The sequence below is a fragment of the Choloepus didactylus genome, chromosome 5 (assembly GCF_015220235.1).
Source record: "Choloepus didactylus isolate mChoDid1 chromosome 5, mChoDid1.pri, whole genome shotgun sequence".
Taxonomy (NCBI): Eukaryota; Metazoa; Chordata; class Mammalia; order Pilosa; family Megalonychidae; genus Choloepus; species Choloepus didactylus.
The window spans coordinates 52,098,426-52,122,714 of NC_051311.1; the positions used below are offsets into that span (position 1 = coordinate 52,098,426).

The window sequence follows — 24,289 nt, forward strand, 5'->3', positions numbered from 1 at the left end:
TGATGAAGTAATTCATGTAAAGTACAAACACAGAAACTAAAAGTAAGATTCCATAAGATAGTATTGGCATTTTGTAATTTCATTTCATGATGAAAATAATATTTATAATTTTTTTTATATAAATTAGGACAGCATATCAATTTCTTAGAGAGAGGAATTCATCCTCCTATGAAGGGTTTCTTAAAGTTCAGGTGTTACCTTCTAGCTTGCATATTTTTTCCTCTACTAGTACGTAAATAGATGCTTTGCTTTTAAGAATGCAGTTTAATCTTTGTGGAAACTTACAGCAAAAAGGAGAAAAAGTATTGGACTAGTAAGTGTGGGGTTTACAAAAGGCAAATTGATGATTGTTATTTACGGAGGACTCCAAACCTGCTCGTCTAAATATAATAAATACATGAGGGCCAGTGAGCAAGAGATTTGCCTTCAGATAAACTGAACATAGAGTATCGAGTAATCTTTTGAAAGAAGTTAATGAAAAATATCCTGTGAGACTGAAAAAATGCTCCAGAAAAGTATAAAACACTAACTTAGCTCCAATATTTGTTCCTTTTGTTTGTAATGCTGAACTTTCAGAGGTAAACATGGCAACCTTCACTCCCTTGTCCTTGTAATGCAAAATACTGCATGAAGACCCAGTCTGAGACCCTGGTGAACAAGTGTGCTTGCCAAGCTGCTCTCATTCCAAGAAGTAGGAGCATGCAAAGAACCTGTGCTGCATAGCTTACAGGTGTTTCACAGCATACTTTTACAGATCTTGCATATTCTAAAACACAGAGCCTTGTCTTAACTTTGTCACCTGGTTGCAATGACACTGCCACCCTCCGTATTTCTCACTGACAGCCTCTGTGCTTTGTTCTCATTGGGTTCATCCACAGGAGCGATGCATTCTTTGATGGTTGGGAGGTGATAAAGGTGAGGTTGTTAAATAAAAATGTCATTGCTCCTGCTGCCCCCCTACAGAGTATCTGAATTCACATCATCCCAGCACAGGCTGAATTAGCCTATTTCTCAGCCACATTTCTCCCTTAAAGAAATATATACAAGATAGGGAAAGAAAGGGAGACTACCAACACCAGCATTTTGAATTGTCCCTTTACGTGACATCCCAGAGGTTTCTAACTTCAGGACAGCGCATCCTAGGAAGAGTGCATGTGTGAGAGCTGGGTCTCTCTTCTGTAAAGTGGGAGAAGGACTGTTGTGAAAGGGGAATGTGTGTGATCAGGCACGTGCTGAGAAAAATCACTTTTAGGTAAGAACATATAAAGAGGTTGGTGGTCTTGAAAGGGTTGCATATCCCTAGGAAAGTGTTTGTAGACCCCCAGGAGTTGGCTAGGCCAGTTGAAGCTCACTGTTCTAATCCACCTTTTCTTGGAGGAGGAAATAAATTGATCTATGGTGGCTAATGAGGCAGAGAGTGTGGGCTACAGAGAAAGGTTTGGGCTCACCATCATTTGGCACCAAGAAACAGGGTTTCTCAGCTGCGTGGGTGTATGCTCCCAATCTGTCCATGTGGTATCGTTGCCTGTTCTTGCAACATGATCTCATTAATTTACAAAATATAGGCACAGCAGTCTTTGCCTTTCATTTCCAAGCAACATCTTTGCAAACTATGTTTACAGTAAGTTTTATCCCCTCTGCTGGCATAAATCACTTTTGCAGACTTCTTTCCTTCTACCCGTTTATCCTACATTTTTGTGCTAAGACCTTAAAGGTCACAAATCTAAACCACTGGTGTTGTCACTCATTTGGGCATGAAGTTAACACAAATAAGACAAAAGATTTTGCTTCTACACGTAGTGTGTTGTGTAAAAGCACTCCTTAGATCTGTTTGGCCTTCATCTTTTGACTGATAGGACTGTAGGTGTGGCATACGGCAACCTAACTAGAGGGGCTTTGGTTTGCACATGGGTTCCTTCTGAAGAGACCCTTTGGAACAATCATTTATGCATGGTTATTTCCGTGGACTCTGGAAGTTCAAATTAAGGGAACTGTTAATACCCAGTCTTGGCATTTTAGTGTATCATTTAAAATGGTTCCCACATTTGTAGCCCTTAGAGCACCTTTCCTATCTAACCACAGGTCTGGAAGCTGAGGCCTGCACCCTGTTGTTGCAGGCTCATGGGGTCTTGGTTGTAGGGTTTGGTGTTGGTGTTATGTACACTTAGGTAGGATCCCTGGGTCCATCAGAATGCAGCACTTTCCCAATTCCTCACTGGTCAGCCAGCTGCTGGTACGTGCAGTTTCCTCCAGATGCTGATGTGCTCCTCCCACTTTGCCTGACCGCATGCTCCTCCTAAAGCTCCTCTCCCCTCTTGGAGGTCTCAGGGACCCTGATACTCTGCCTCTCCCAGAATTCTCTCTCTAACCTGGTCTAGCCTCCCACACTCCCTCTCCAGCTTATCCTGTCTTCTCTCTGCTGCCCCATCTGCAGCTTTCTCGAGTCCTGCTTGCTGCTGTCTAGGACTCAGTGGGTGAGAAAGAAGGGTCAGTCTGTTACTGTAGCCAGCATCTGCTCTCCTGCGGGATCCTGCCTTCCTCAGAGACCTTTGTACTGTCTTCATTCATTCATTCAAGTGTTCATTGAGGTCAACTGTGCACCAAGCCCAGTGCTTTGCACAGAGAGTATAGAACAAATTGAGATGTGGTTTCCACCCTGAAAGGGCTTGCTGTCTTTGGGGGAAGAGACAGGTAGAGCGACAATCCAGCACAGTGTGGTAAGTGCACAGTACTCCAGGAGCACAAAAGAAGGGGGAGGTGGGGAGGGCTGTCAAGGAAGGCCTTCTAGAGGAGGTGACCGAGCTTAGTTTTGAGGTACCATTAGTAAGTAGTTAGCAAGAAGAGGGAGGAACAGGGAAGTTGGGCATTCCAGGCAGAAAGAACAGCATTTCCTGTGGTGTGCATGAAACTACTGCTTTGGGGATGGTCCATGTAGTACTGTGGTGGGCAAAGCAGGAGCTTCCTGGGGGTGGTGGGACATGGTGCCTGAAGAGGGGTTGCAACCAGATGTTGCAGGGCCTCACGCTAAGCCATGGAGGCTGGTGACATCATCAGAGCTACATGAAAACAGTGAAGAATTAGAAGCAAGGGAGAGGAGTCATCGATTTGTATTTTAGGAGTCTCATCCTGAAAACCGCAAGGAGGAGTGATTGTCGAAGACCATATGGGTTGGAGAGAGACTCTTTAAAATGGTCCAGGCCAACTCATGGGGCCTAACTCAAAGCCATGGTGGCAGAAATGAATAAGAGGGTCAGGCTAGGTAGCTGAGGGGATTCCCTTCAGGGCTTTTTCTACTTTCATCTCAAGAAATTTCACACCCTACCCCCCACCCCACCTTTTTTTCCATCAAAACCAAGGGTATGTCAAACTGCAGCACTGCAGGCCAAATCCAGCCTGCAACCTGTGTTTATACTGTGAAGGAGCAAAGAATGGATTTTACGGTTTTAAATGGTTAGAGAAAAAGAAAAGAATATTTTGTGGCACATGAAAATTATTTGAAATTCAAATGTCAGTGTCCATAACATTTTATTGGAACACAGCTAATGCTCATTCATTCAGGTATTGTCTATGTATGCTTCCATGCTGTGACGACAGACTTGAAGAGTTGTAACGGAGACCCCCTCACCTGCGGTGTCTATAATATTTACTATCTGGACTTCTATGGAAAAAGTTTGCCAGCCCCTAATCTAACATAAAAATGCCAAGTTCTTCACCTTCTTTATACCAGCAGTCTAGGCCCTCCCCACCCCAGGGCACTATCCCACCATGAGGATCCTAATGCTCTTCCTCTGAAGGTAAAGTCTCCCTTCTTGCTTCTATCTCTCCATGGTCTATTCTCCCAACAGATGCTTTCACTCACGCCAGTGATTTGATCCTTTCTGGGTCACCTGGCTCTGCCATGTCAAATACCCTCATCCTATCATCTTCCGGCTGGCTGAATTAACCCTGGATTTCTCCCACCGTCTTTTGCTGCGCTGCCGGAGAGAGTCAAGAACCTAGCCAACTGGGCTTGTTTCAGATACCTGCTCTCTTCCCTCAGCAGGACCCTAGGCCATTGCTTGCACATTCTCCACACATACCTTGCTTATTCTGCTTTCCCCAGATCCCTACCTCTTCCTCTGAGTCTCCACAGATGTCCTTGTTCTCTACTGAAAGAATTGGAGCCAACAAACATAAACCACCTTATTTGTTATTCCCTCTGTTCCAAGCAACTAGACACCGATTTGCTCCTTCTCTCTTATCTCAGAAAAAGCAGCACTTCTCTTTTTCCAAAACTAATCCTTCTACCTGTGCTCTGCCTCACCTTCCACAACTTTTCTGGAACCTTGTTCCTTCAATTTATCACCTTGGTCTAGGCACTTTTAATTTTTTTCTTGGTTCCTCCTCTGCATTTCATCATCATCATATCTTCCCAATCTTGAAAAATTCTTTTTTTCAAATGTATTGCCTCCTCCCTCTACTCTTCTGTTTCCCTTCTTTGGCAACCGATACTCTCTGTACTCTATTAAAATTGCATTCTCAAGGGACATCAAAGATGTCATTACCTTCTATTGCAATTACTTTTTGAAGACCCGTTAAGTCTCTTGACCACTCCTTTCTTGAAATTATTCTCTTAGCTTGTATTACATTGCACTTTCTAAATCTTCTGTTTCTTTGAAGACACCTTCTGTTTTCTTCCTTCTTTCTTTTCCTCTTATCCTCAAACTATTAGATGTTCCCCAAAGTTTTATCCATAGACTGTTTTCATCTTTAAAAATCTCAACTTCCCTACATGTCACCTTACAGATAACTCTCAAAGTCACATCTCTAGCCTGAAAATTCCTGCAAATTATTGTTCTTCAACTATACCTGAATACTTTCCTTTGGGACTTTCTCTCTCATCTCAAACTAGCCGTGTTTGTAGTGAAACTTGTCATTTTTATCTCAAATCATCTTTCCTTCATGACTTACCTCTTTCCCTTAATGTCACTTCCACTGGTCAGGATACTCGGCCTAAAACTTTCGAGTCCTTACTGCCTTCTTTCTGTCCTTTGCCTTTCATATCTGTTTGGCTTCCAAGTCTTACCCTTGCCTCTAGAAGCTGTCTGTTCTTTCCATTTTCATTGCTAAGTCTTTGGGCTCAGACCTTCGTGGTTTTATCATTTCCTGCTCGTGGTATCACCGGGCTGTCTTACTGATCCCTTCTGCTTGGACAATGCCATTGCGCTATTCAGACATGTTTAGCGGTTTTCTCACTGCCCATAGAGCAAGCTCTAGAAGCTGGCATATAGAGTTGTCCACATACAGGCAACCTTCTCTTTCACTCACCTACATTTTGACCTTTCTAGTGCAACTACTATGATCTCCCAGATTCCTCAAGTGTTCTCTGGTCCTTGACATGATCTAGAACATCCTCCATGTAGCCTCTGTTTTCCTCCAAGTCCTGCCTTGTCCTCCAAGGCCTGGCTCAAGCCCTAATTTTCCTAAGAAGCACATCCTGCTGTGTCACTCTCTCTAAACTTGTATAGCATGGTTATGCTACTGTGGCAATTGGTCAGGTATTATCTTGTGATGTCTTTTGTATTATGGCCTAGTTATTTAATCTTTGTACCCTTGTTTAATCTTTCACAAGTTTCTGTCTTTCTTAAATTGTAGGTATAAAAAGTACCTTGCATACAGTAGAGTTTTAGAGATGCTTGTGGAATTGGATTGGTTGAATTGCAAGTATGATTTTGGGTTAGAAATTGGTGCCCCTCTTGTCAGCGCTCCCTGTCTCTTTTCACAGTCCTCAAATTTCAGAGTAACTATGTTGCTTGTGCATGTGTGTGTTTTAGTTGCAGATCCCTAGTGTGAAGGGCTTCGATTTTGCTAAGCAGCATCTGGGTCAGCACAATAAAGATGACATACTGATTATTCATGAGCCAGCACCACTACCAGGACCTGTGAAGGACCATACCACCCCCTCTGAAAACGGAGACGTGCCAAGCCCCAAGTCAAAGATCCCTTCCAAGAACATCCGTCACAGGGGAAGGTTATTATTGGGCATTCTGTATTGTTCTCTCTGTTGCAGAGCATATTTCTGTATTCCGTTTATCAATTTCTGATAATACAGGGGCTGATGGTGAGTACTGCTCTGAGTCTACAGCCTAGGGGATTGATGATAGTTTGCCTAAAGTTAACATGAACCCTGTCATGGTTGCAGTCCACTCTAGTGGATGACCAAAGATGGTTGCATGATTTCTTTCCTAGAAGTGATTTAAGGTAATGAATGAACACTATCTGTGATGATTTGGCAGTACCCCTAGGACTTGATTAGAAATTGAACAGCTCTAGAGTATATATTTTGAGGTGAACATGTTAGACCCTCTAGAAGTAATATCAGAAATATTGTACAAAAATGTGCATGGCACATGATACACACTCAGCCAGCATTAGCTTCTCTACCCTTGCCCATTATGACAGCAGGTGGCTATGACTTCATTGAGCTAACCTTCATCGTGTCCTCCTGGTTTTGCTTTGTTTTTCCCCAGCTGCCCATGTTGTCACCCTTGTTAGCATGTTTGCACAGGACTCTTTACCACCCCCTCCCTGCCTGGCTCCATATTCCCAAATTTCATTTCCACTGATCCTATGGAAGTAAAGTTCATGAGGAATTGCTTAACAAACTACCAGAAGTCCCTCCCTGTCACTCTCTGATCCTGAGAGAAGGGCTACAGCTATGTTAAAAAGACAAAGCAAAGTTCAGACTTAGATTTTATTAAGTTGTCTTTAATAAGTCATAGCACCATCAGGCTTTGGCTGCCAAAGCCACACATTATCAGCCTTCCTTTGAGTTTTTGAATTCCAAATCTTGGTTATTTTCTGCTAAGAGGAGGAAATTTATGTGATCATATCAACATTTAAAACTGTGTCATATTTTCTGAATTATCAGAAAACCTACCCCATGGGTTATGGCCTAGTTTTTAGAATTTCATAGATGTGAATTATGCAGAGAGATGTTACTTGCTTAATTCTTTGTCAGGCTAAGAATAAATTAAATCATTAAAGATTATTTAATAAGCTTGTAAAATTTTTCACAGTATTTTCCTCCCCTGGTAGTCTCATCCCAAACATTTAGCCACAATATCTCAATGGTCTGCATAGTTAATATGATATTTTAGCTTTCCTTAAGGGGTACCAGAATGTCTTGGCATTTCACGTTGCAGTTTAAGTAAGGGAGCCCAAAGAGAAGGATGCCAACTGATTAAGGATTTTCACTAGCGTGGTGCAGCCTGGGTTCTGTGATACTCTTTTTATATATGGAATCAAATCTCAATAGTGGTCAGTGCCTTAGAGTTTTAAGTATAGGCTCCTCCCACAGATTGGTAGTTATTTGGGGGATGAAACTTGGGTAGCAGGTCTTGGGACAACTGCAGAACTAATCCAACCTCCTAGAGATTTTGAAGACCCAGTTAATTGTGAACCAGGTCTGAACCAAGATCCTCTCTGTCCAGATCATACTAGAAATGTCCAGAAATGACCTAGGTGCAGGAGCTGGGATTTAAGTCCTATTTAGCTTTCTACTATTTGTTGAAATGTAAACCACTGAGCCATTTACTAAATCATATGAAGCTGTCCTCAGGAGGTGACTATGGAATTTCAGTGTGATCCTTGAAGATGCCGTGCAGCGAAATAATTGTTCATACTGTTTTCATTTCTACCTGCTTTGCCTGGAAGCCTGACTTCCATAACTATATTAATATGATCTTTTTCTTTTCTTTCTTTCTTTTTTTCATGTTTGTAATTTGTTTTGTGGCTGCAGAGTTTCTCCCTCAGATGCTGACTCGACAGTAAGTGAAGAGTCCAGTGAGAGAGAGGCAGGAGACAAGACGTCAGGAGCTGTCAATGATGGCAAGCCCCACAAAGCCCCACGGAGTGGTCTGTGACTCTTCTCATTCTCCAAATTAAAAGTAGTAATTATGGGATTCTGATAGGTTAGGATTTTGCATTACTTCAAACGCTAAACTATTTTTTAAAAATCTGTGTAGTATTTCATTGTATAGTGAATTTCTCAGCATCAGTTGTATTGTATTGGGTGTCTGCTCTGAGGTGGGGGACTGTGCTAGATGGTGGAGATCCACTGAGGTATGTTTTGAGGTTAATAGCCACGTTTCATTCTAATTTAGAGTCATAACGATTTTCCTCCCCAAAGAACAAGGAGGAATCTAACTGAAACCATAGTCTCAAAAAATGCCTCCAGTGTTCATTGGCATTCTTAGGAGCCAATTCAAGGATTTCACAGCTGTCACTGTCAGAAAGTTGTTGTTCATTTATCATAGAGCCAAATCCATTTTGTTCGGTCCTGTTCCTAGCTCATTCTTCCAGCTGATAGTTTAGTGTGATCAGATGGTTTAACATATTTGCATTTGAAGCCAGCTGCTGTATGTTCATAGGCTAGGTATAAATAAATGAGCTTCACTCCCATTCTAAAGGATATTACCAGGAAACTCATACTCTGTAATAAAGCTAAGCTCACAGGCCTTACTGGTCTAGGAGCATTTTTTAGAATGATGGTAAGGTAGCTATGTAATTGTTTAATGGATTCTGTTAAATTAAATGTGCTAGCACCGCTGTTATCTCTGCTGCTGCCATGGTTATATTTCAGGATTGTGTTTCAATAATGCAAAGATAATTAGGATGCCATAGGATATGATTTTAATAGTAATTTTTAATACACCTTTTGGCACAAATTTCTCCAAATGAAAATGCAATGCAGAACAAACCATATCTGTAAATGAATTAATCTGGAGGGAAGCTGGAGAGCCTGTTCTATCACTGAAATGCTTGAGGCCTTGCACATCGCTTCACTTTGAGGCCCCGTGGGACTAAACCAGCTGATCTTTGAGGTTCCTTCCAGCTCTAAGTGTTCTTTTGTGAGAACATTTCTAAGGAAATGCCCCTGACAATAAGGAAAGAGTTTTCTCTTGGGATCCAGTTTCACAGAATCCATGGTAACAGGTGTACTGTTTCAGACAGACAAGATTAAAATCTAATTTTGAATCCTGGGAAAGGAATTTGGGGGGGTGGGTGTGTGGAGATCAGCTCTATATTTTCTCAATTTCTGATCATTGCTTACTTGAGATTCCTCCTTTTAGTTCTTGCATTTAACTTCTTGCTGACAGTAATACCATCAGTAATATTCTACATGGCTACCAAAAATGAGACATCACTCTCAACATCTATTCAAAATTCAAGTAGTAAGCATTTTGTACTCTTCTAGTTTGTGAACTGAAAGTTGACTGCTAGAGAAGTGGGCTAGATGTTTTTATGAGTAACATGCTCAGATAGATTGCTATTATGATTTACAGAGACATCAGAATCTGTACATTGTTTTCATGTTTTAGAAAGATAGTTTTCTCACAATAACTATCAGTTCACTTTTAAAACTTTACTTTTTTAAAAGGGGCCATGATAAAGCTTTCATACTGCCTTAAAGATGCTTGCATGGAACTTGAATACCTTATAAAAAAGAGTCTGAGTTTTTATTATAGCTTTTTTAAATTATTTTTTAAGTCACATAAAAATCCTTTTTTGTTTCATAATGAAATAAAAATTAGTGTGTGGGGGGGGGTTGCTTGAGAACCCTTCTCAGACCCTCCATGTTTCCCCGGGAACAGCTTTCCCTCTCACCGCAGCAGGGGGCGCTGCCAGTGGGTCGCTGCCAGTGTGTCACTTTCATCTCCTGGGCAAAGCTTTCAAGGGCTATCCCAAGTCCCATCTGGCATTCCCAATGGAGTCTGAGAAAAGACCATTGTTTCAGTTTTAAGAAATTACAAGTTGTGTTTTATTTCTGTCCCCACTGAGCATTTTTTGAATGTGACATACCGTTATGATCATCCATGGACCATCAAGAGATTATTTACTCAGATGGTACTGTGTTCATAGTGATTAAATAAGTAATGTCATTAGCAGAGGTTAATCTTTACGAAGATGTAAGAGAGAGGGAGATGGGATAGAGAGTTAATTAGCTCCCTTGTGTGAAGGTAGCTACATTCAGGGTATTATTGTGCTGTTGTTACTGTATCTGCACATAATTGTAGTTTTGCTCTCTTCTCTTTATTATCAGGAATAGACAAAGTAGGTAAGGATTTCAAAACGCTGAGTATCTACTTTAGTCTCTCCTTAGGTTGCATGTGTGCAAGTGTGTGATTTTTAAGTAGCATAAATAAACTTTGTTAATTTGGATTCCACAAGTTCCAAATTGTAGAATTTAACTTTGGAACCAAGCTCTGGCATTTACTCTTGCATGTGCTAAACAGTTGGCAAAGGAAATTGATAGTTTTTATGAGATTGCAGGTGACTGTTTTGACTACATAAAACATTAAAGTTTTTTCAGGTAATTTTGGAGCACCTATCTATAAAATGGTTGAGATCACAAATTGTTACTTCTCATCTTTTTATTAAGGCAGATTCCCAAAGGCCTCATCAAGGTAAACTTTTATAAAGTTAGCCAACGTGACTGGAGTCATTTATTCATCCGATTGGCAAATGTTTATTAAGTGCTTATGATGTGTTAGGTGCTGGGGATATGGTGATGGAAAGAAAGAAGTGTGATCTCTGTCCCACAGGATATTAATTGCATCACCGGCATTTATAACAAGGCAGTTTGACTATATTTACAGATAGATAATAAAATAATATTTCTTTTAAAATTTTCTATTACTTTGGCATTTCAGTAATTCAGACTGCCCTTTCCTCTGTCATTCTGCTTTGGTGACACTCTCCTATACTGTAATTTCTATCATTATCTTTTTTTTTTAAATAATATTTGAAGAGAAAAAGGTTTTAATCCAAAGTTCATACTTGCTTAAAGCAGGATGACAAGTTTTTTGCTTTTCCCCTGTATGTATGCAGGGACCTTTCTATTGGTCATTATTATACAGGTAGTTTTTTAAAATTTGTACAATGCATAGGAAAAAATAAAAATAACCCAGTTTTTCCTTTGCTTTTTTAAATTTCCTCTTCCTTTTTGAAATTTCAAACAAATAATTTTTTTTTTAAGAATACTCTTTTCAGCCATTTCAAAAGGCTTGGTTCCAGGCAATATGAAAGCTCCTTACTTCCTGTCCTCCGCTTAGTCCCTCAGCTCTGCAGAGAGATGCCTAAAGCCTGTGTGTCCCCTGCTTCTCAGGTTGCGGTTGGTGAATTACAGAGCCAGGATCTGTGACCGCACTGCGGAGGGGATGGGGTGGCAGCACAGGCAGGCCTGCAGCTCCTGTACTGGGCAGGGCTTAACAGCACAATAGGGAGGGGCTTTCTTTCTCCACCACCTGTACTCCGAGCTCCCAGCCACCCTGGTCTTTATACTGTTCTGCAGGAAAGTCACCTCACCTATGGGTATCAGTAGCTTAATGCTACCCTTGCGACATGTGCTGTTACTTTATAACTTGGGGTTGGGAAGACTAGCCTATCTGTCGAAGCTAATTATCTCCTTTTAGGTGTTATGCCTGCAACTTGAGTAGTTGCCCCAAGATCAGTGGTGATGCCTGGCTTCATTTGCATTGCACAAATTGTCAGGCTCCCACCAGGCCTGAGCGAGGGAAAGGAAGCCTGAGATAACCTGAATCCACACAACCATGCTTTCCCACTAAGAGAGACATCATTCATTCAAGTAGTCTATATAAATAATTTCTAATCGCTTGGGATAACAAATAAATACAGTTCAAGTTGAGAGGAAATAGAAAGACTTCCATACCAATGGCATGTGTTCGTTATATAAAATATCAACTACTATTTCTTACTGCTTTGCTTACCTCTTTACCTTTTTTACACTGAGGAGAAAACTTTATATTTTCTACTGATGCTGAATTGCAAACCTTTTGTTTGCAAACCTTTTCTACATGTTCTCACTCCTTCTATGGGCCTGCTGGCCATTTACTTTAAAAGCCGTGCCCAGAGCTTGTTGTTGACTGAGTGTGGCATGTCAGAGGGAGGGCATTAGTTCATCTTCTTAGGTGTCTAACTAGCTCTGTAGAGCTCTTTCTATCTGTTCACCCCCTCATCATCTTTTTAAAGTGGGAACCAATTCCCTGCAGGCAACAGTTTTTTCTTTCCATGCCTCTTCAATTTTGTTTTCTTTCTACATCAGAACTGAAAAGCCAGAAATGTTCACTGTTAACCAATACAAGCCTGCATGTTCACAATTCCCTCATCTTTTTTTTTTTTCTCTCTCAACAGTAGAGCATTTCCTTGGCAACTATATTTATATTCCTCCAGTGAGCTCACTTCCAAAAGATAGCTGACTCAGAGCTGCTATAAACATTTTTCTTTTAAGTTCTATAAATTGATTATTGACTAACTGAGCAACAACAGGCTCCTCCTGACCTTTCCTTTTCTCACTGAAGAATTTGAAACACATGTAGATAAAACAGAGCAATTTTTGACATAAATGATTCCTTGACAACTTTTCTAAGGGCATTTGTATTGTCAATAAGGAGGCTAAAGAGATGATATTTAACCCAGAAAATTTACACTCAGATAGTGAAAATTGAAGTACTCTGCCACTGGAGTGGCGATATATTTTTAGTCAGGGGCCCTTCTAAGGATTCTTTAAGGAAAAATGCATAATTTTGATTATTTTACTATTTCTTTAGGATGACGAGCTTTTTGCTTTTCCCTCTGTTTCAGTGCCCCCACCACCCAGTTCAGGGAAGGAGCAGCACTCCTCGGCCTCCATCTTTGAGCACGTGGACAGAATTTCCCGCTCCTCGGAGGCCAGTCGGCGGGTCCCCAGTAAGATCCAGTTGATTGCCATGCAGCCTATCCCAGCACCTCCAGTTCAGCATCCCATACTGGCTGACCGAGTGGCAGAAACCAACAAAATTAACAAAGAGGTATTTTTTCTTATTAAAAAGTGCATTAAAAAAAACTAGCATTCTTATTTGGTCAGGGCTTAAAACTGAGTGAAAGTTCCAATGACAAAAGATTACTAAAGATATGAGCTGCTGACAAGTATTCTTAACTTTAAATACTAAACTTGGTTATTTTAGATGAGATGCTGTTCAAGGTTATTGTTAGCCTCATTAGTAGATGTGCAGAAAAGAGTTAACGTAGCAGGCCTGAGACTGCGATCCTTAGAAAGGCCTGCTGGCAGGGTTTGCCCTTGACTGGCTGGGAACTTGGATTTCAGGAGTGTTCCCACCACTCCTAGAACTGATAAGAGTGACTCACTGTTCCTAGACTGCTTTTACAAACAATATGATTTATGCTAAACATCTGTTTTCCTTCTGGGAGCCTGGAATTTCCTTCTGGGAGCCGGGCAGGAGGTACCCAATAAAAGCCCTGGGCACTGAGTCTAATGTGCTTCCCTGGTAGATGATAACATTCACACATATTGTCACAGCTCACTGCGGGAAGAATTAAGTGTGTCCTGTGTAACTCCAGTGGCAGAGGATTCTTAGAAGCTTGTATCTGGCTTCCTCTGGTCTTCACCCCACGTGCCTTTTCTCCCTTGCTGATTTTGCTTTATATCCTTGCGCTGTAATAAATCTTGGCCATGAGTACTGTATGCTGAGTCCTGTGAGAGTCTTCCTAGCCAATCATTGAACTTGGTGGTGGTCTGGGGGAATCCTGACACAGCATACTTTGTGATCCTGATAGATCTGTATTCTAGTGAATCCTGGAAGACCGAGCTGGATCCGCCTCCTTACACCACTCCTCAGGAGCCCTAGCCCAGCATGGCTCCAATCCTAGCCTAGCCCTGTCGCCCTAAGTCTCATGGTACTTGTGTCCATGTAAGACTTGCCATGTGTCAGCACCCTGGAGTGGGTCCTCCATCTGGTGGAAAGAAAGAGGAGAATGCAGTCACCAGGCCTGTGGCCTCCTAGAGGCTCATGGCTGGAGAACATATATCTACATTCTTTTCTTTTAGTACCTTTCATTGTGGTGTTTGATACATGTGTACAGATATAGGTAACATATATGTTGATTATAAGGCATAATAATAGAGTGAAAATCCAGGTATCTACCACCCAATTTAAGAAGAAGACCATTATCAATACCATTGCAGCAACTATGTGCTTCACACATTTAAATTTGAAGGAAGGTCTTACGTTTTCTCAATAGGAGGTTCTGGTGGAAATTCCAAGCATATCTTTTCCCTCTGGAGGAACTCCTATGTCTTAAAAAACAATTCAGTCCTGACAGAGTAAGAGGGACTCTTAATACTGCTGCTGGTAGGTCACCACGGACCTCATCCAGCTGGCTCTCCTCAGACAACCTCAGAGTACATGGCTTTGGTCCACTGTGGCATTGCCACATCTTACCTTGGGCTGTGGGTCCTGCTCTTTTCTTCCCAATCAGATTCCTAGCTTGGTTTCCCCTCTCTCCCTCTGTTTTAGTCTTGCTTGATATTAAGACCTCTGCAGCAGAGCTCAATGCTTACAAATCAACAGAACACACCTTAATAAAAGCTGTGCCCTTCCATTGCCTGAAAGGTGGTTTCCACTCTGTTTTCCATAGATGGAACTTCTACTCCATTAGATGGCCCCTTCATTGTCCCCTAAATATTTTATTTGCTGTCCCATTTCTGGCCCTTGGCATGATTGTGCCTGCACCTTAAATCTTCTTCCTACATCCCTTCCTAGTCCTTAGATCCTACCCATTATTCAAGACCTAGTGCAGGTCCTATGTAGCCAGCATTGACATGTTTCCAAATAAATGCCTCCACTTTGAGGTGGGGAGGGTGTCTCATGTCAGAGAACTTGTTTTGGTAATACTAGGTAATTATCAGTAAATAGGCTGTCTATTGTATAATGCACATATTTTCTTTGTATCTATCAGACTTAATTAGAAATCTCTAAAGTAGTGATATTATTCAGTGGAAAATATTTATTCTTTTCTCAAGGGGTATTAAATCTAGTTGCCAAATAAATGTATCTTCAAAGCTGTTACTGCCCAATTTTAAAGCTTTGAGGTATTTTTTCCTACTTTGGAGGAAAATGACTTACCCTCTAAAATACACCACCACGGTTTCTGGGAATAAAGCTAGTTGGCTCTCAGCAGGTTCACTGCTCGTGGGTGTCTGTGGTGCCTGCCTCAGGGTATTTATCACTGCTTCTAGTGGCTCAGTCAGAGCTGCAGACAGCCTATCATGGCGGGGAAGAAGGGAAGTCACAGGAAGGCTTTCTTAAAGGTGTACCACAGAAACCTCTGAAAGCATACATTTTCTCCCTTTCTCTCATCTCCTTCCTTTTTTAAATTAATTTTTTTTATCGTGGTGTAACATAACATTTGCCATTTTAACCATTTTTAAGTGTAATTCATTGGTATTAATTACATTCACAATGTTGTGGTATCGCCACCACCATACATTACTAATACTTTTTCATCCCCTGTCACAGAAGCTCTGTGCCCCTTAAGCAATGATCACACTGTCCCTCTTCAGATTCAGACTGCGCTGCGGCATAAGTCAGAGATCGAACATCACCGAAACAAGATCCGGCTCCGCGCCAAGCGCCGCGGCCACTACGAGTTCCCAGTGGTGGACGACCTGTCCTCGGGCGACACCAAAGAGCGTCACCGGGTGTACCGCCGGGCGCAGATGCAGATTGACAAGATCCTGGACCCCACGGCCAGCGTGCCCACCGTGTTCATCGAGCCCAGGAAGAGGTGGGGCGGGGTCCGGGCGGCGGTGCAGCGGCGGGGCTGGGGCGGAGCTGGGGCGGAAGTGCCTGGATCTCTGCGCGTCTCTGGCAGCAGCACCAGCTCATCACCAGCTCACAGAAGTCAAATAGGGTGCCCTCTGCTTTTGGATTACCTGTGTTAAAAGGGTCTCGTGCATTTTTAAGTGAACAGTCTCTGAAAATCAGTTAAAGAGGTTCATACACAGGAAGGCTGTGTAGGTTACCGGGAGGACTTTTTTCTAGCTTCTGTCATCGAGGTGACCACTTGCATTCTCTCCTCCTGCATGTGCAGGAGCCTCAGATTTAATTTTTTCTCCTCAAATTCAAAGTGTCTGAAATTGCTGTCATCCTTTCCTTCTCCCACCAGCCCCTCCGGTAGCTTCCTTGGTTTTCACTCTCCTGTCATCCTTCTCTTTCATCTCCTATGTTTAGTCACCCAGGTCTGGTACCTGGTTTGTCTCCACATTTCCCCCTACCTGCTCCAGCCAGCCTTGGGTTTTACCTTCCCACTGGCCCCCAGACTCCTGCCTCCATTTTGTTTAAACACTGCTCTCACATGTGCTTTTCCCTGCTCAAACCTTTTCTGGCTTTTGTTTCCTGCCACAGGGAATCTGCACTCCAGTGACAGGTGGGGTCCTGCCTCTGCATTCCATCTGTTTTCCGGGGTACCATACCATAGACAGACCTTCCATTCCATTAGATGGTCACCCAACTGTCCCCCAAACATTCTGTCTGCATCCCTGTTTCTGGCCCTTGGTGTGCATATTAAATCTTCTTCCCACATCTTCAAGACCTAGTTCAGGTCTCATTTAGCCAGTGATAATATTAATAGCTCACAATGACCTCTCTCTTTCCTGAATATCTGTATATCTAACATATGCTGTGCTTATATGTTGTGTTGTATTATTCTCTCTTGTTCCATATGTGTTGGTATCATCTGCCCACATAGACTTAAGAGCTCACTTAGAACTGAGACTCTGTCTTAGACTTTGCTTATGTCCTATGTGGTGTTTGCTACAGTGACCAGCACATCATAGGAACTAAGGAAATACTTCGTGTTTAGTCAGTAAGTCAGAGGCAAGAAAGTTTCTTTCCTATGAAAATAACTTCTTTTTCTCTTTTTTCCTGGCAGCTCACGGTTAAAACGATCTCCTAAGCCACGCCGGAAACACCAGGTCAATGGCTGCCCTGCTGATGCTGAGAAGGACAGACTGATTACCACAGACAGTGACGGCACCTACAAAAGGCCTCCCGGTGTCCACAACTCTGCCTATATCGGATGCCCAGTGCGTAATGCCGTCTCCTGTTTCTGTAATCAGAGTCAGGTGGCTCTTAGGAAATGCACCGATGGGAGAGGAGGACAGTGGTGGCTGCTGTCCTGTGTGTTGATGAAGCCCAGGGGCTTTGCCATGCACCCACATTCCAGGGCTAGCTGGGTCATGAAGGGGTGGGAGTGGGGGTGTGAGGAGATTGGCTCCCTCATGGGAGACTCAAGTCGTGCAAAGCAGGGGCTGCTGGGCAATACCTCTGGAAACATACTCCATGTTTTACTTATCTTTATTCAAGCTCTAACCTCTCAGGCTTCAGAATGAGCACTTCTTGGGGTTCATTGGAAAAGAGGGAGAGAGAAACATCCAGAAGGTTCTCCTCCCTGACCCCCCTCTCACCCCAGAACTACTAGGGGTTATTTGTGTTTCTTGTGGCAAGATGAGTGTTTAGGGTTTTTTGCCCTTCCCAGCCATGCTGCAAAGATACTGTGTTTCCTAATATATTTCTTACTTTTATGGGAAAACGGGCTTTATGGAAATTAAGATACAAAGAATTAAACTCCCCTTTCCACACACCCACACGCGTGCGCGCGCACACACACACACACACAGAAAGGGACACAGAGTTGGTGGACATTGATAGCATTAAGATGCACACATACACAGACCTCACTGAGTTGGGAATAAGCGCTAGCCCCACTATGGGGCTGTGAGAAACACAAACACAAAGACAAACACTCCCACCTCCAAGCTCATCAGAGAGGGACAGCCAGATGCGGCTAACGCTGGCTGTGCTGGGGAGGTAGAGTGCACTCCTAAAGCCCTGTGCCGGGGTGCAGCCCTGCCGTGTTGTATGGCGCCCTTTCCTTCTCCTGGAGGCAACCTCACAGAAGCCGTCCTCGTTAGAAAGAAACTGTGTTCAGCAAAATACACATCCTTGGAAAAGGGATTTGTGTTGTACATGATAACTTCAGATAGAGCTTATGTAATCAGCTGAGGTTTGGGGTTTTCTCAAATTATACAAGTAATTTGATATTACCTCAAATTATACTGCACTGAAAGGCAGTAAATATAAATACACAAATGTGCCAAATGACATTGAGCCAAAATATAATATAGCCATGATCCGCTGGTTTTTTTTCCTTGAGAGGGGCTCACTTATGTATTTCTAGTGTCCTAAAGATGGCCTGTGACTTTCACAAACTACTCATATTTGGTGCAATTCCAGAGAGTCAGAAGGTCTACAAATTAGACTACATACCTCCTTGGTAGAATTAACCAAGTGGTTACATTCTGTTAGATTCCCAGTGGTCTGCTCTGTAGCCAGAGGATGTCTCCCTGGCTGTTCTTACAGTAGATGGTGCTCTTGTGCTGCCGAGTTTTCAAAAAGGTGTTCTGTCCACGGCGTCTCGTGTTTGGCTTGATCCCGAGATGGCTGAACCCTCGGCTCCTGAAGGTGGGCAGCTGGAGCAGCCTTTCTGGCTCTGTCTTGTGCAGGGCCTTGCAGACTGTGTTGAATGTAACTTCTGTATGGAAGAAGGGGACGCGTTCCTTTTTCCCGCTTCAGCCTGGCTCATTCTCTCCAAGTTATCCATAGGGGAGTCTTTTTATTCTCCCACCCCTTCTTTTTTTAATGGCCCTGAGTTTGGTCATCCAGTGCCATTTAATTTTGTATCGGAAATAACCTGACTTCCCTTGCTCTCCTCATTTGCCTCCGTCCATCAGGGTTCTTTTGTGGTGACCTGGACCATCCTTATTTTCTTAGCAGAAAGTGCAGCAGGTAGAAAGAAGCCCTTCCTGAGACCCCTGCATCAGTCTGCTGCTTGTCTCCAATGGTTCCTGTTTCAGAGAGCCCCTAAAATGAAAATCTCCGTCAGAGGGACGTATTTTTCACTTCCTCTCCCTAAAAATTCTTAACCACATACATTCAAAGATAAAGCCTTACTTGGAACTCATCCTTTTTTTTTTAGGATCATATTAGGTATGTAATAAATGTGGTTCTTTTTTTAAAATTATTTCAACATTTCCACTTTCTCTTCAAAATATCTTCTCCTCAAGGGCTGTATTTCCCTAAGGCAAAGGAAATACTCCTTGGTTCCTTATGATTAGGGTTATCATTATAATTCCTCCTCTGCGAACTACAGCCCTCAGGCCAGATCCAGCCTGCTGCCTATTTTTGTAATAAAGTTTTATTGAAACAGCAGAGTCGAGTAGGTGCCAGAGACTTTACTGCCTGGACCTTTACAGAAGAAGTTTGCCAACCCCTGAAATATTTATCATCCAAACCAGAACACTCATGAGAGTGAAAGGGGGCACAGTTAATTATTATGTTGGGACAACAGGCATAAATTAGGATTGTCCTGGACAAAACAGGGTGTATGACTATCCTCTTATATCTACAGAAGGCTATAAAACAGGAACCAAATATGTTCTCTCTGATGACTAAAGGTGAAAATATTCATAATGAATTTCTGTAGAGTTATGGGTGAACATATTTCTGCACAAAGGAAACACCATTGAATAACAACAGTTACCAGGCTGGAGTTCAGGAGAATAGAATTCAAATTCAAACTCAGGGATCCTGGGTAAATCTCAACTTCCCTAGACCTCAGTCATCATTTGAGTACTATCTACATGTGAAACACAATGCTGGATGTTGGGATATAGAAAAATGAGTAAGACCTCCTCCTGGCCGGCAGATTACTGATAGTCTAGCCTGCAAAATGAGGAGGGAATAGAAGATGAAAGAACAAGAAGCTCTAACGTCATGGCTCTGTAGTTCTTTGCCTTCTTGGCACGATTCCTGGGGCCAAAGAGCACCTAAGAGCACCTTGCTTCCCACCTTCAGAACATGTCTTTCTTGCTATAAAAATTAAATGTTCTCTAAAATTGTGACCACTAAGGGTAAGATTGGCAGTGGCCATAGCTCTTAGGGACTCTCCTCAAGTGTGTATTAAGATCCTTTCCCTACAGTGGAATCTGTTTGAACCTGTAGCTTTTCATGTGACCATTCCGTTCGCTTTTTTATAATATAGCCATATAGTCAACTATGGAACCTCTGCCAGGGATACTTTAGCGAAACCCTCTTACTTACCAGTAAGGTGTTTTCCCAGACACACTTTTCCTTCTCTCTACCAGTGAATTGTTAAACTACCAACCACAGGCTTCCTGTCGGAACCTGAAGGAAACTAAGAATTGAAGAAGAGCAGGTGTGTGGACCTTTTATCTATTTCATAAGGAAAGGATCACAGATTCCTTTTGATATTACCTCATAAATCATAGACTGCCTGTGGGGACCAAAATCCTTTTTAAGAATTCCTAATGATAAGTGTCACTTAGCAGAACCTTTCCTGGGATGTGACTGTTTGGGAGAAACAACGTATGGGGCCCAGCGTGTAACGTACATAAGAGTGAGGCTGCCGAGGGGATGGGGACGAGGATGATCATAAATAGGAGAGCACCTGGTCCATCTCAAGAGGGCAGCAGAATGGGCTGTTTCTGTGTAGGCATAAGGGCACGGCAGTGCCAGGGCTTCAGATTCTGTCAACAGAATCCAGAAATCTGAGTTTTAATATGAAATATCCAGGTTTTAAAAATATTGGTTATCTATTTTTAAAAAGACTGTGCAGGCCAAGCAGATCCAGTCTGTGGGCTGTTTGTGGGTTTTCCAGTTTGTAATATTGCTTTCCCTCTGGAGGTAAGCAACTGCTGCCCTTAGGGTTTGGTGCTGGCATGAGTTATAACTCACTGGTCATCCACTGGACAGAACATAATCATTAAGAAGCATTTTCCAGACAGTTGGCATGTGTCTATGGTATTGAGTATTTCTTTGTAGTGGACGTACTGATCCAAACAGATCTGAAAGTGTCTTCCCTGGCTCCTTGAGTAGAGTGAGCCAACCAGCTGAGCCAAACCATGGGCCAGCGAAGCATCAAAGCATTCTGGACAGACGAGTCCATCCTTTCTCACAGAGGGAATGGGATCACCAGCCCCTTGTGCAAAACTGCTCTTCAGGGTTTCAGTTTCAGCTGCAGGGATATTTGGGCTTATGGTGCCACTGAGACCAGAAAGGACTCTTCTACCATTCCTTTTTGGCCTCTGAGAATTTACCCAGTACATATTATGGCAACATTTTGCTCTTAAAGCAGTATCAGGAAATAAGGTTTAAAAGAAATCTTATTCCAGTTACTTATATTCCTGCCTCTTAAATGGTAGGTATAGAACCTAATTTAAACCTTTCTTCCTGACTCATGTTACTCAGAGATACCTCAATTTTAAAGACACAAGTTTTCTGAATGAGTAACTGCTGCTGTTTACTATAGTTGTTGAATTGTTTTTACACACATACACATACAATTGTAACATGATGGTGACTGAAATGTTTTGGGGGTTGGAGTGTAGGACTTTTTTGCTGTTGATAATACTCAGTAGACTGCTTTACTCTTTGGTTTCTATAGCTAAGGAAAATGACTGGGTTTATTAGTATATAGTCTTTGAGACATCTCTTTTGGCTTCTTAGGGACTTTTAAAATAGATATATACTAATGGGTTCTTGACTACATTTCAGATAGTTGAGTTTTGCTGGACAAATGCCTGTTGAATGTTTTTACTGTTAACATTTTTTCTCAATTCAAGCTTTTTGTTCCCATATAATGTAATGCACATTCTCAGCTATCTTTTTTTTTAATTCTTAATGGAAGACCTTTTCCTCCATGTCAGTACAGAATGTTAAATGCTGTTTTGGTCCTAGAGTTTTATTTTGGGGTCATCAGAGAACCTCTTGTCTGATTCTTTCCTTTGGCATTTCCCCCCCGTAGTCTGATCCTGACCTCCCGGCAGATGTGCAGACCCCATCCTCGGCTGAGCTGGGAAGATATCCAGGCTTGCCCTTCCCGGCCTCTCAGTACATTCCACCCCAGCCATCCATCGAGGAGGCACGCCAAACCATGCATTCCCTCCTGGACGACGCCTTTGCCCTCGTGGCTCCCAGCACCCAGCCAGCTGTGAGTGCAGGCCCTGGGGTCCCAGCCGGCCTGCCTGTGAACAGCACCCCTTCCCGGGAAGAGAGACGAGCCACACAGTGGGGGTCCTTCTGCAGCCCGGCTCAGACGGCCAACAACCCATGCAGTGTAAGTGCTGGACTCCTGGAGTTCTCTTATGGGCAAGATTTTGGCATTTCATTGCCTGACTGCTTCACTTTCAGAATCCCTGCAGCACTCTGATTGCATATGATCAGACTTAGAGCTTGGATGATGGGTCTTAGTTTTCATTATCTTCTACTAAGTTCATTCTTAATATTAGAAGCAATCTTTTTATGCAGCTTAGATTGTTGAAGAATGTGACAGAGAGAAGGGGGGATTTTATGGAATCATCTTCCTGGGCTCTTCACAATTTTGTAACTGCCAAAACATACTCATTGATGTCTCCAAAAAGGGTGCAGCTTAGAATGTGCTTAAGTCATTTAACTTCTTGTATAACTACCTGAGTACTGGAGGCCCTTGAGGCTCTGTGAGTGGAGGCAGCTGGTCCACAACCAGACAGAGACAACCATTTGCAAATATCAAACTTTTTCTTGAGAATTGGCATTTCAGCCTTTCTGCCTTTATTATTCTTTATTTTTTTCTTAGTTCATTCCTTTCCAATGTACTTTCTCAAGACCTGGAGAAGAAGTAAACTCAAGGAAGTATCGCTGTTTTCTGCTAATTTCAGATGAAATGTTTGGACCACCAAAAGATATGATTCTGGAGAGAAATTAATAGGTCACTGTATTAGTCAGGGTTCTCCAGAAAAATAGAACCATCAGACTTTCAGGGTATGTGTTTGTGTGTGCGTGGAGTGAGTTGCCACATGGTGCATCCTGGGAACCCAGCCTCAGGCACAACAGAAACTTCCAGCAAGTGACCACTGTATTACTTACACAGCACGAAAGGTCCAGAAGAGCAGGGAAAGAGATCCCATTGTGGCCGGTCTCCCGGGGAGCCCACTTTATGTTGGAGGAGAGACCATGGGCTGTTTTGAGTGTTGAGTATTTACACACCCAGGGGGACTGCCATTAAGAGTTCCCTTCCTGATACTCATCTGGGGCTGCTTGTTCCCAGTCTCTGGGCTTCAGGTCTGCTCATGCCTTTTCATTAGATCTAACATTTCCTTCAGGCTGCAGAATGGAAACAGACTGAAATATCTGCACACAAAAGGAAAACCAGCAGGGGATAGGTGAGGGCTGGGACATGAGTGTGTATCTGTGACTTCCCTGGCAGTGTATGTATGTGTGTGTGTTTATTTGTTTATTTTAAAGACTTGGCTCACACAATTGTGGAGGCTGGCAAGTCTGGATTTTATAAGGCAGGTTGGAGGCTGAAAATTCCAGGAGGAGTGATGTTGAAGTCTTTACTCTGACTCTCTAGGGAATACCAGGGAAGATTGTAGAATCTCAAGGCAGAATTCCTTGTGATTCTTGAAACTCTCAGTTTTCTCTTTTGAGACCTCCAGTTGGTTGGATGAGGTCTACCCATATTGATGGAGATAATCGCCTTTACTTGAAGTTAACTAATTGTAGATGCTAATCCCAACTATGAAATACCTCCACAGTAACAGCTAAACCAGTGTTTGACCAGACAGCTGGACACCATAACCTAGCAAAATCAACACATAAAATTAACCTTCACAGTTACAATTTAAATTTGTTCTTCAGAGAATGTTTATACTGGATTCCTCTCGTTTTGTTGTCAACGTTAGGGTGAAATTGGGTGGCAATAAACATATTAAAAGAGTTTTTATCTCTGTAATCGGCTTGAATTTGCAATGTGCCCTTAATAATGGATTGTTTTCTCCAAGGCATGGTAGGCACTGTGTCTGCACTGTGGATGACTGCTAGCATGTGGGAAAAAATACCATTCAATCTAGTAATTAATATTAAAATATGGCTTTTTAAAACAGAATAAATACTAATAAATCAAATAAATATTGAGCTACTTCATAATTACAACTGCTATTTTATAACCTTTAAGGAAATGGATGATACAGAACAGAACTCAGTGATAAAATGAATGCAGGTACAGCTGCCATCTGTTCACTTTAAGCTTCTTTCGCTTCTTTATTCATTCAGGTGTATTTAAGGAGCACCTGCTGTGTTCTGAGTACTGATAGGTGTTGAGGGTACAGTGTTGCACAACGTGGAGTCCCTGTTCTCCAGCTCTTACATTCCAGTGGGGGTTGTATAGACTGTTAAAGCAGTAATTCTAATACAGTGTAGTGGTCGTGCCATGGTAGGGGGAAAGTGTGTGGGAGGAGCACCTACCTGAGTCTTGGTAAAGTTTTTTGTACAAAATGATATCTAAGTGGAGGCTTGAAGGCTAATTAGTGGTTGTCAGGTAAAGAAGA

The 24,289-nt window shown here is 42.4% G+C and overlaps 1 protein-coding gene across 1 annotated transcript in view; it reads left to right on the top strand.

Moving 5' to 3' along the window:
- Positions 1-24,289, top strand: part of KIAA1549 (KIAA1549 ortholog) — a 173,563-nt gene that overhangs the window by 114,273 nt on the left and 35,001 nt on the right. Inside the window, exons 11-16 of the mRNA XM_037836064.1 lie at positions 5,814-6,010; positions 7,781-7,896; positions 12,646-12,851; positions 15,404-15,627; positions 16,774-16,927; positions 21,727-22,038. Coding sequence (XP_037691992.1) covers positions 5,814-6,010; positions 7,781-7,896; positions 12,646-12,851; positions 15,404-15,627; positions 16,774-16,927; positions 21,727-22,038 — 1,209 coding nt within the window. The remainder of the gene's footprint in view (positions 1-5,813; positions 6,011-7,780; positions 7,897-12,645; positions 12,852-15,403; positions 15,628-16,773; positions 16,928-21,726; positions 22,039-24,289) is intronic.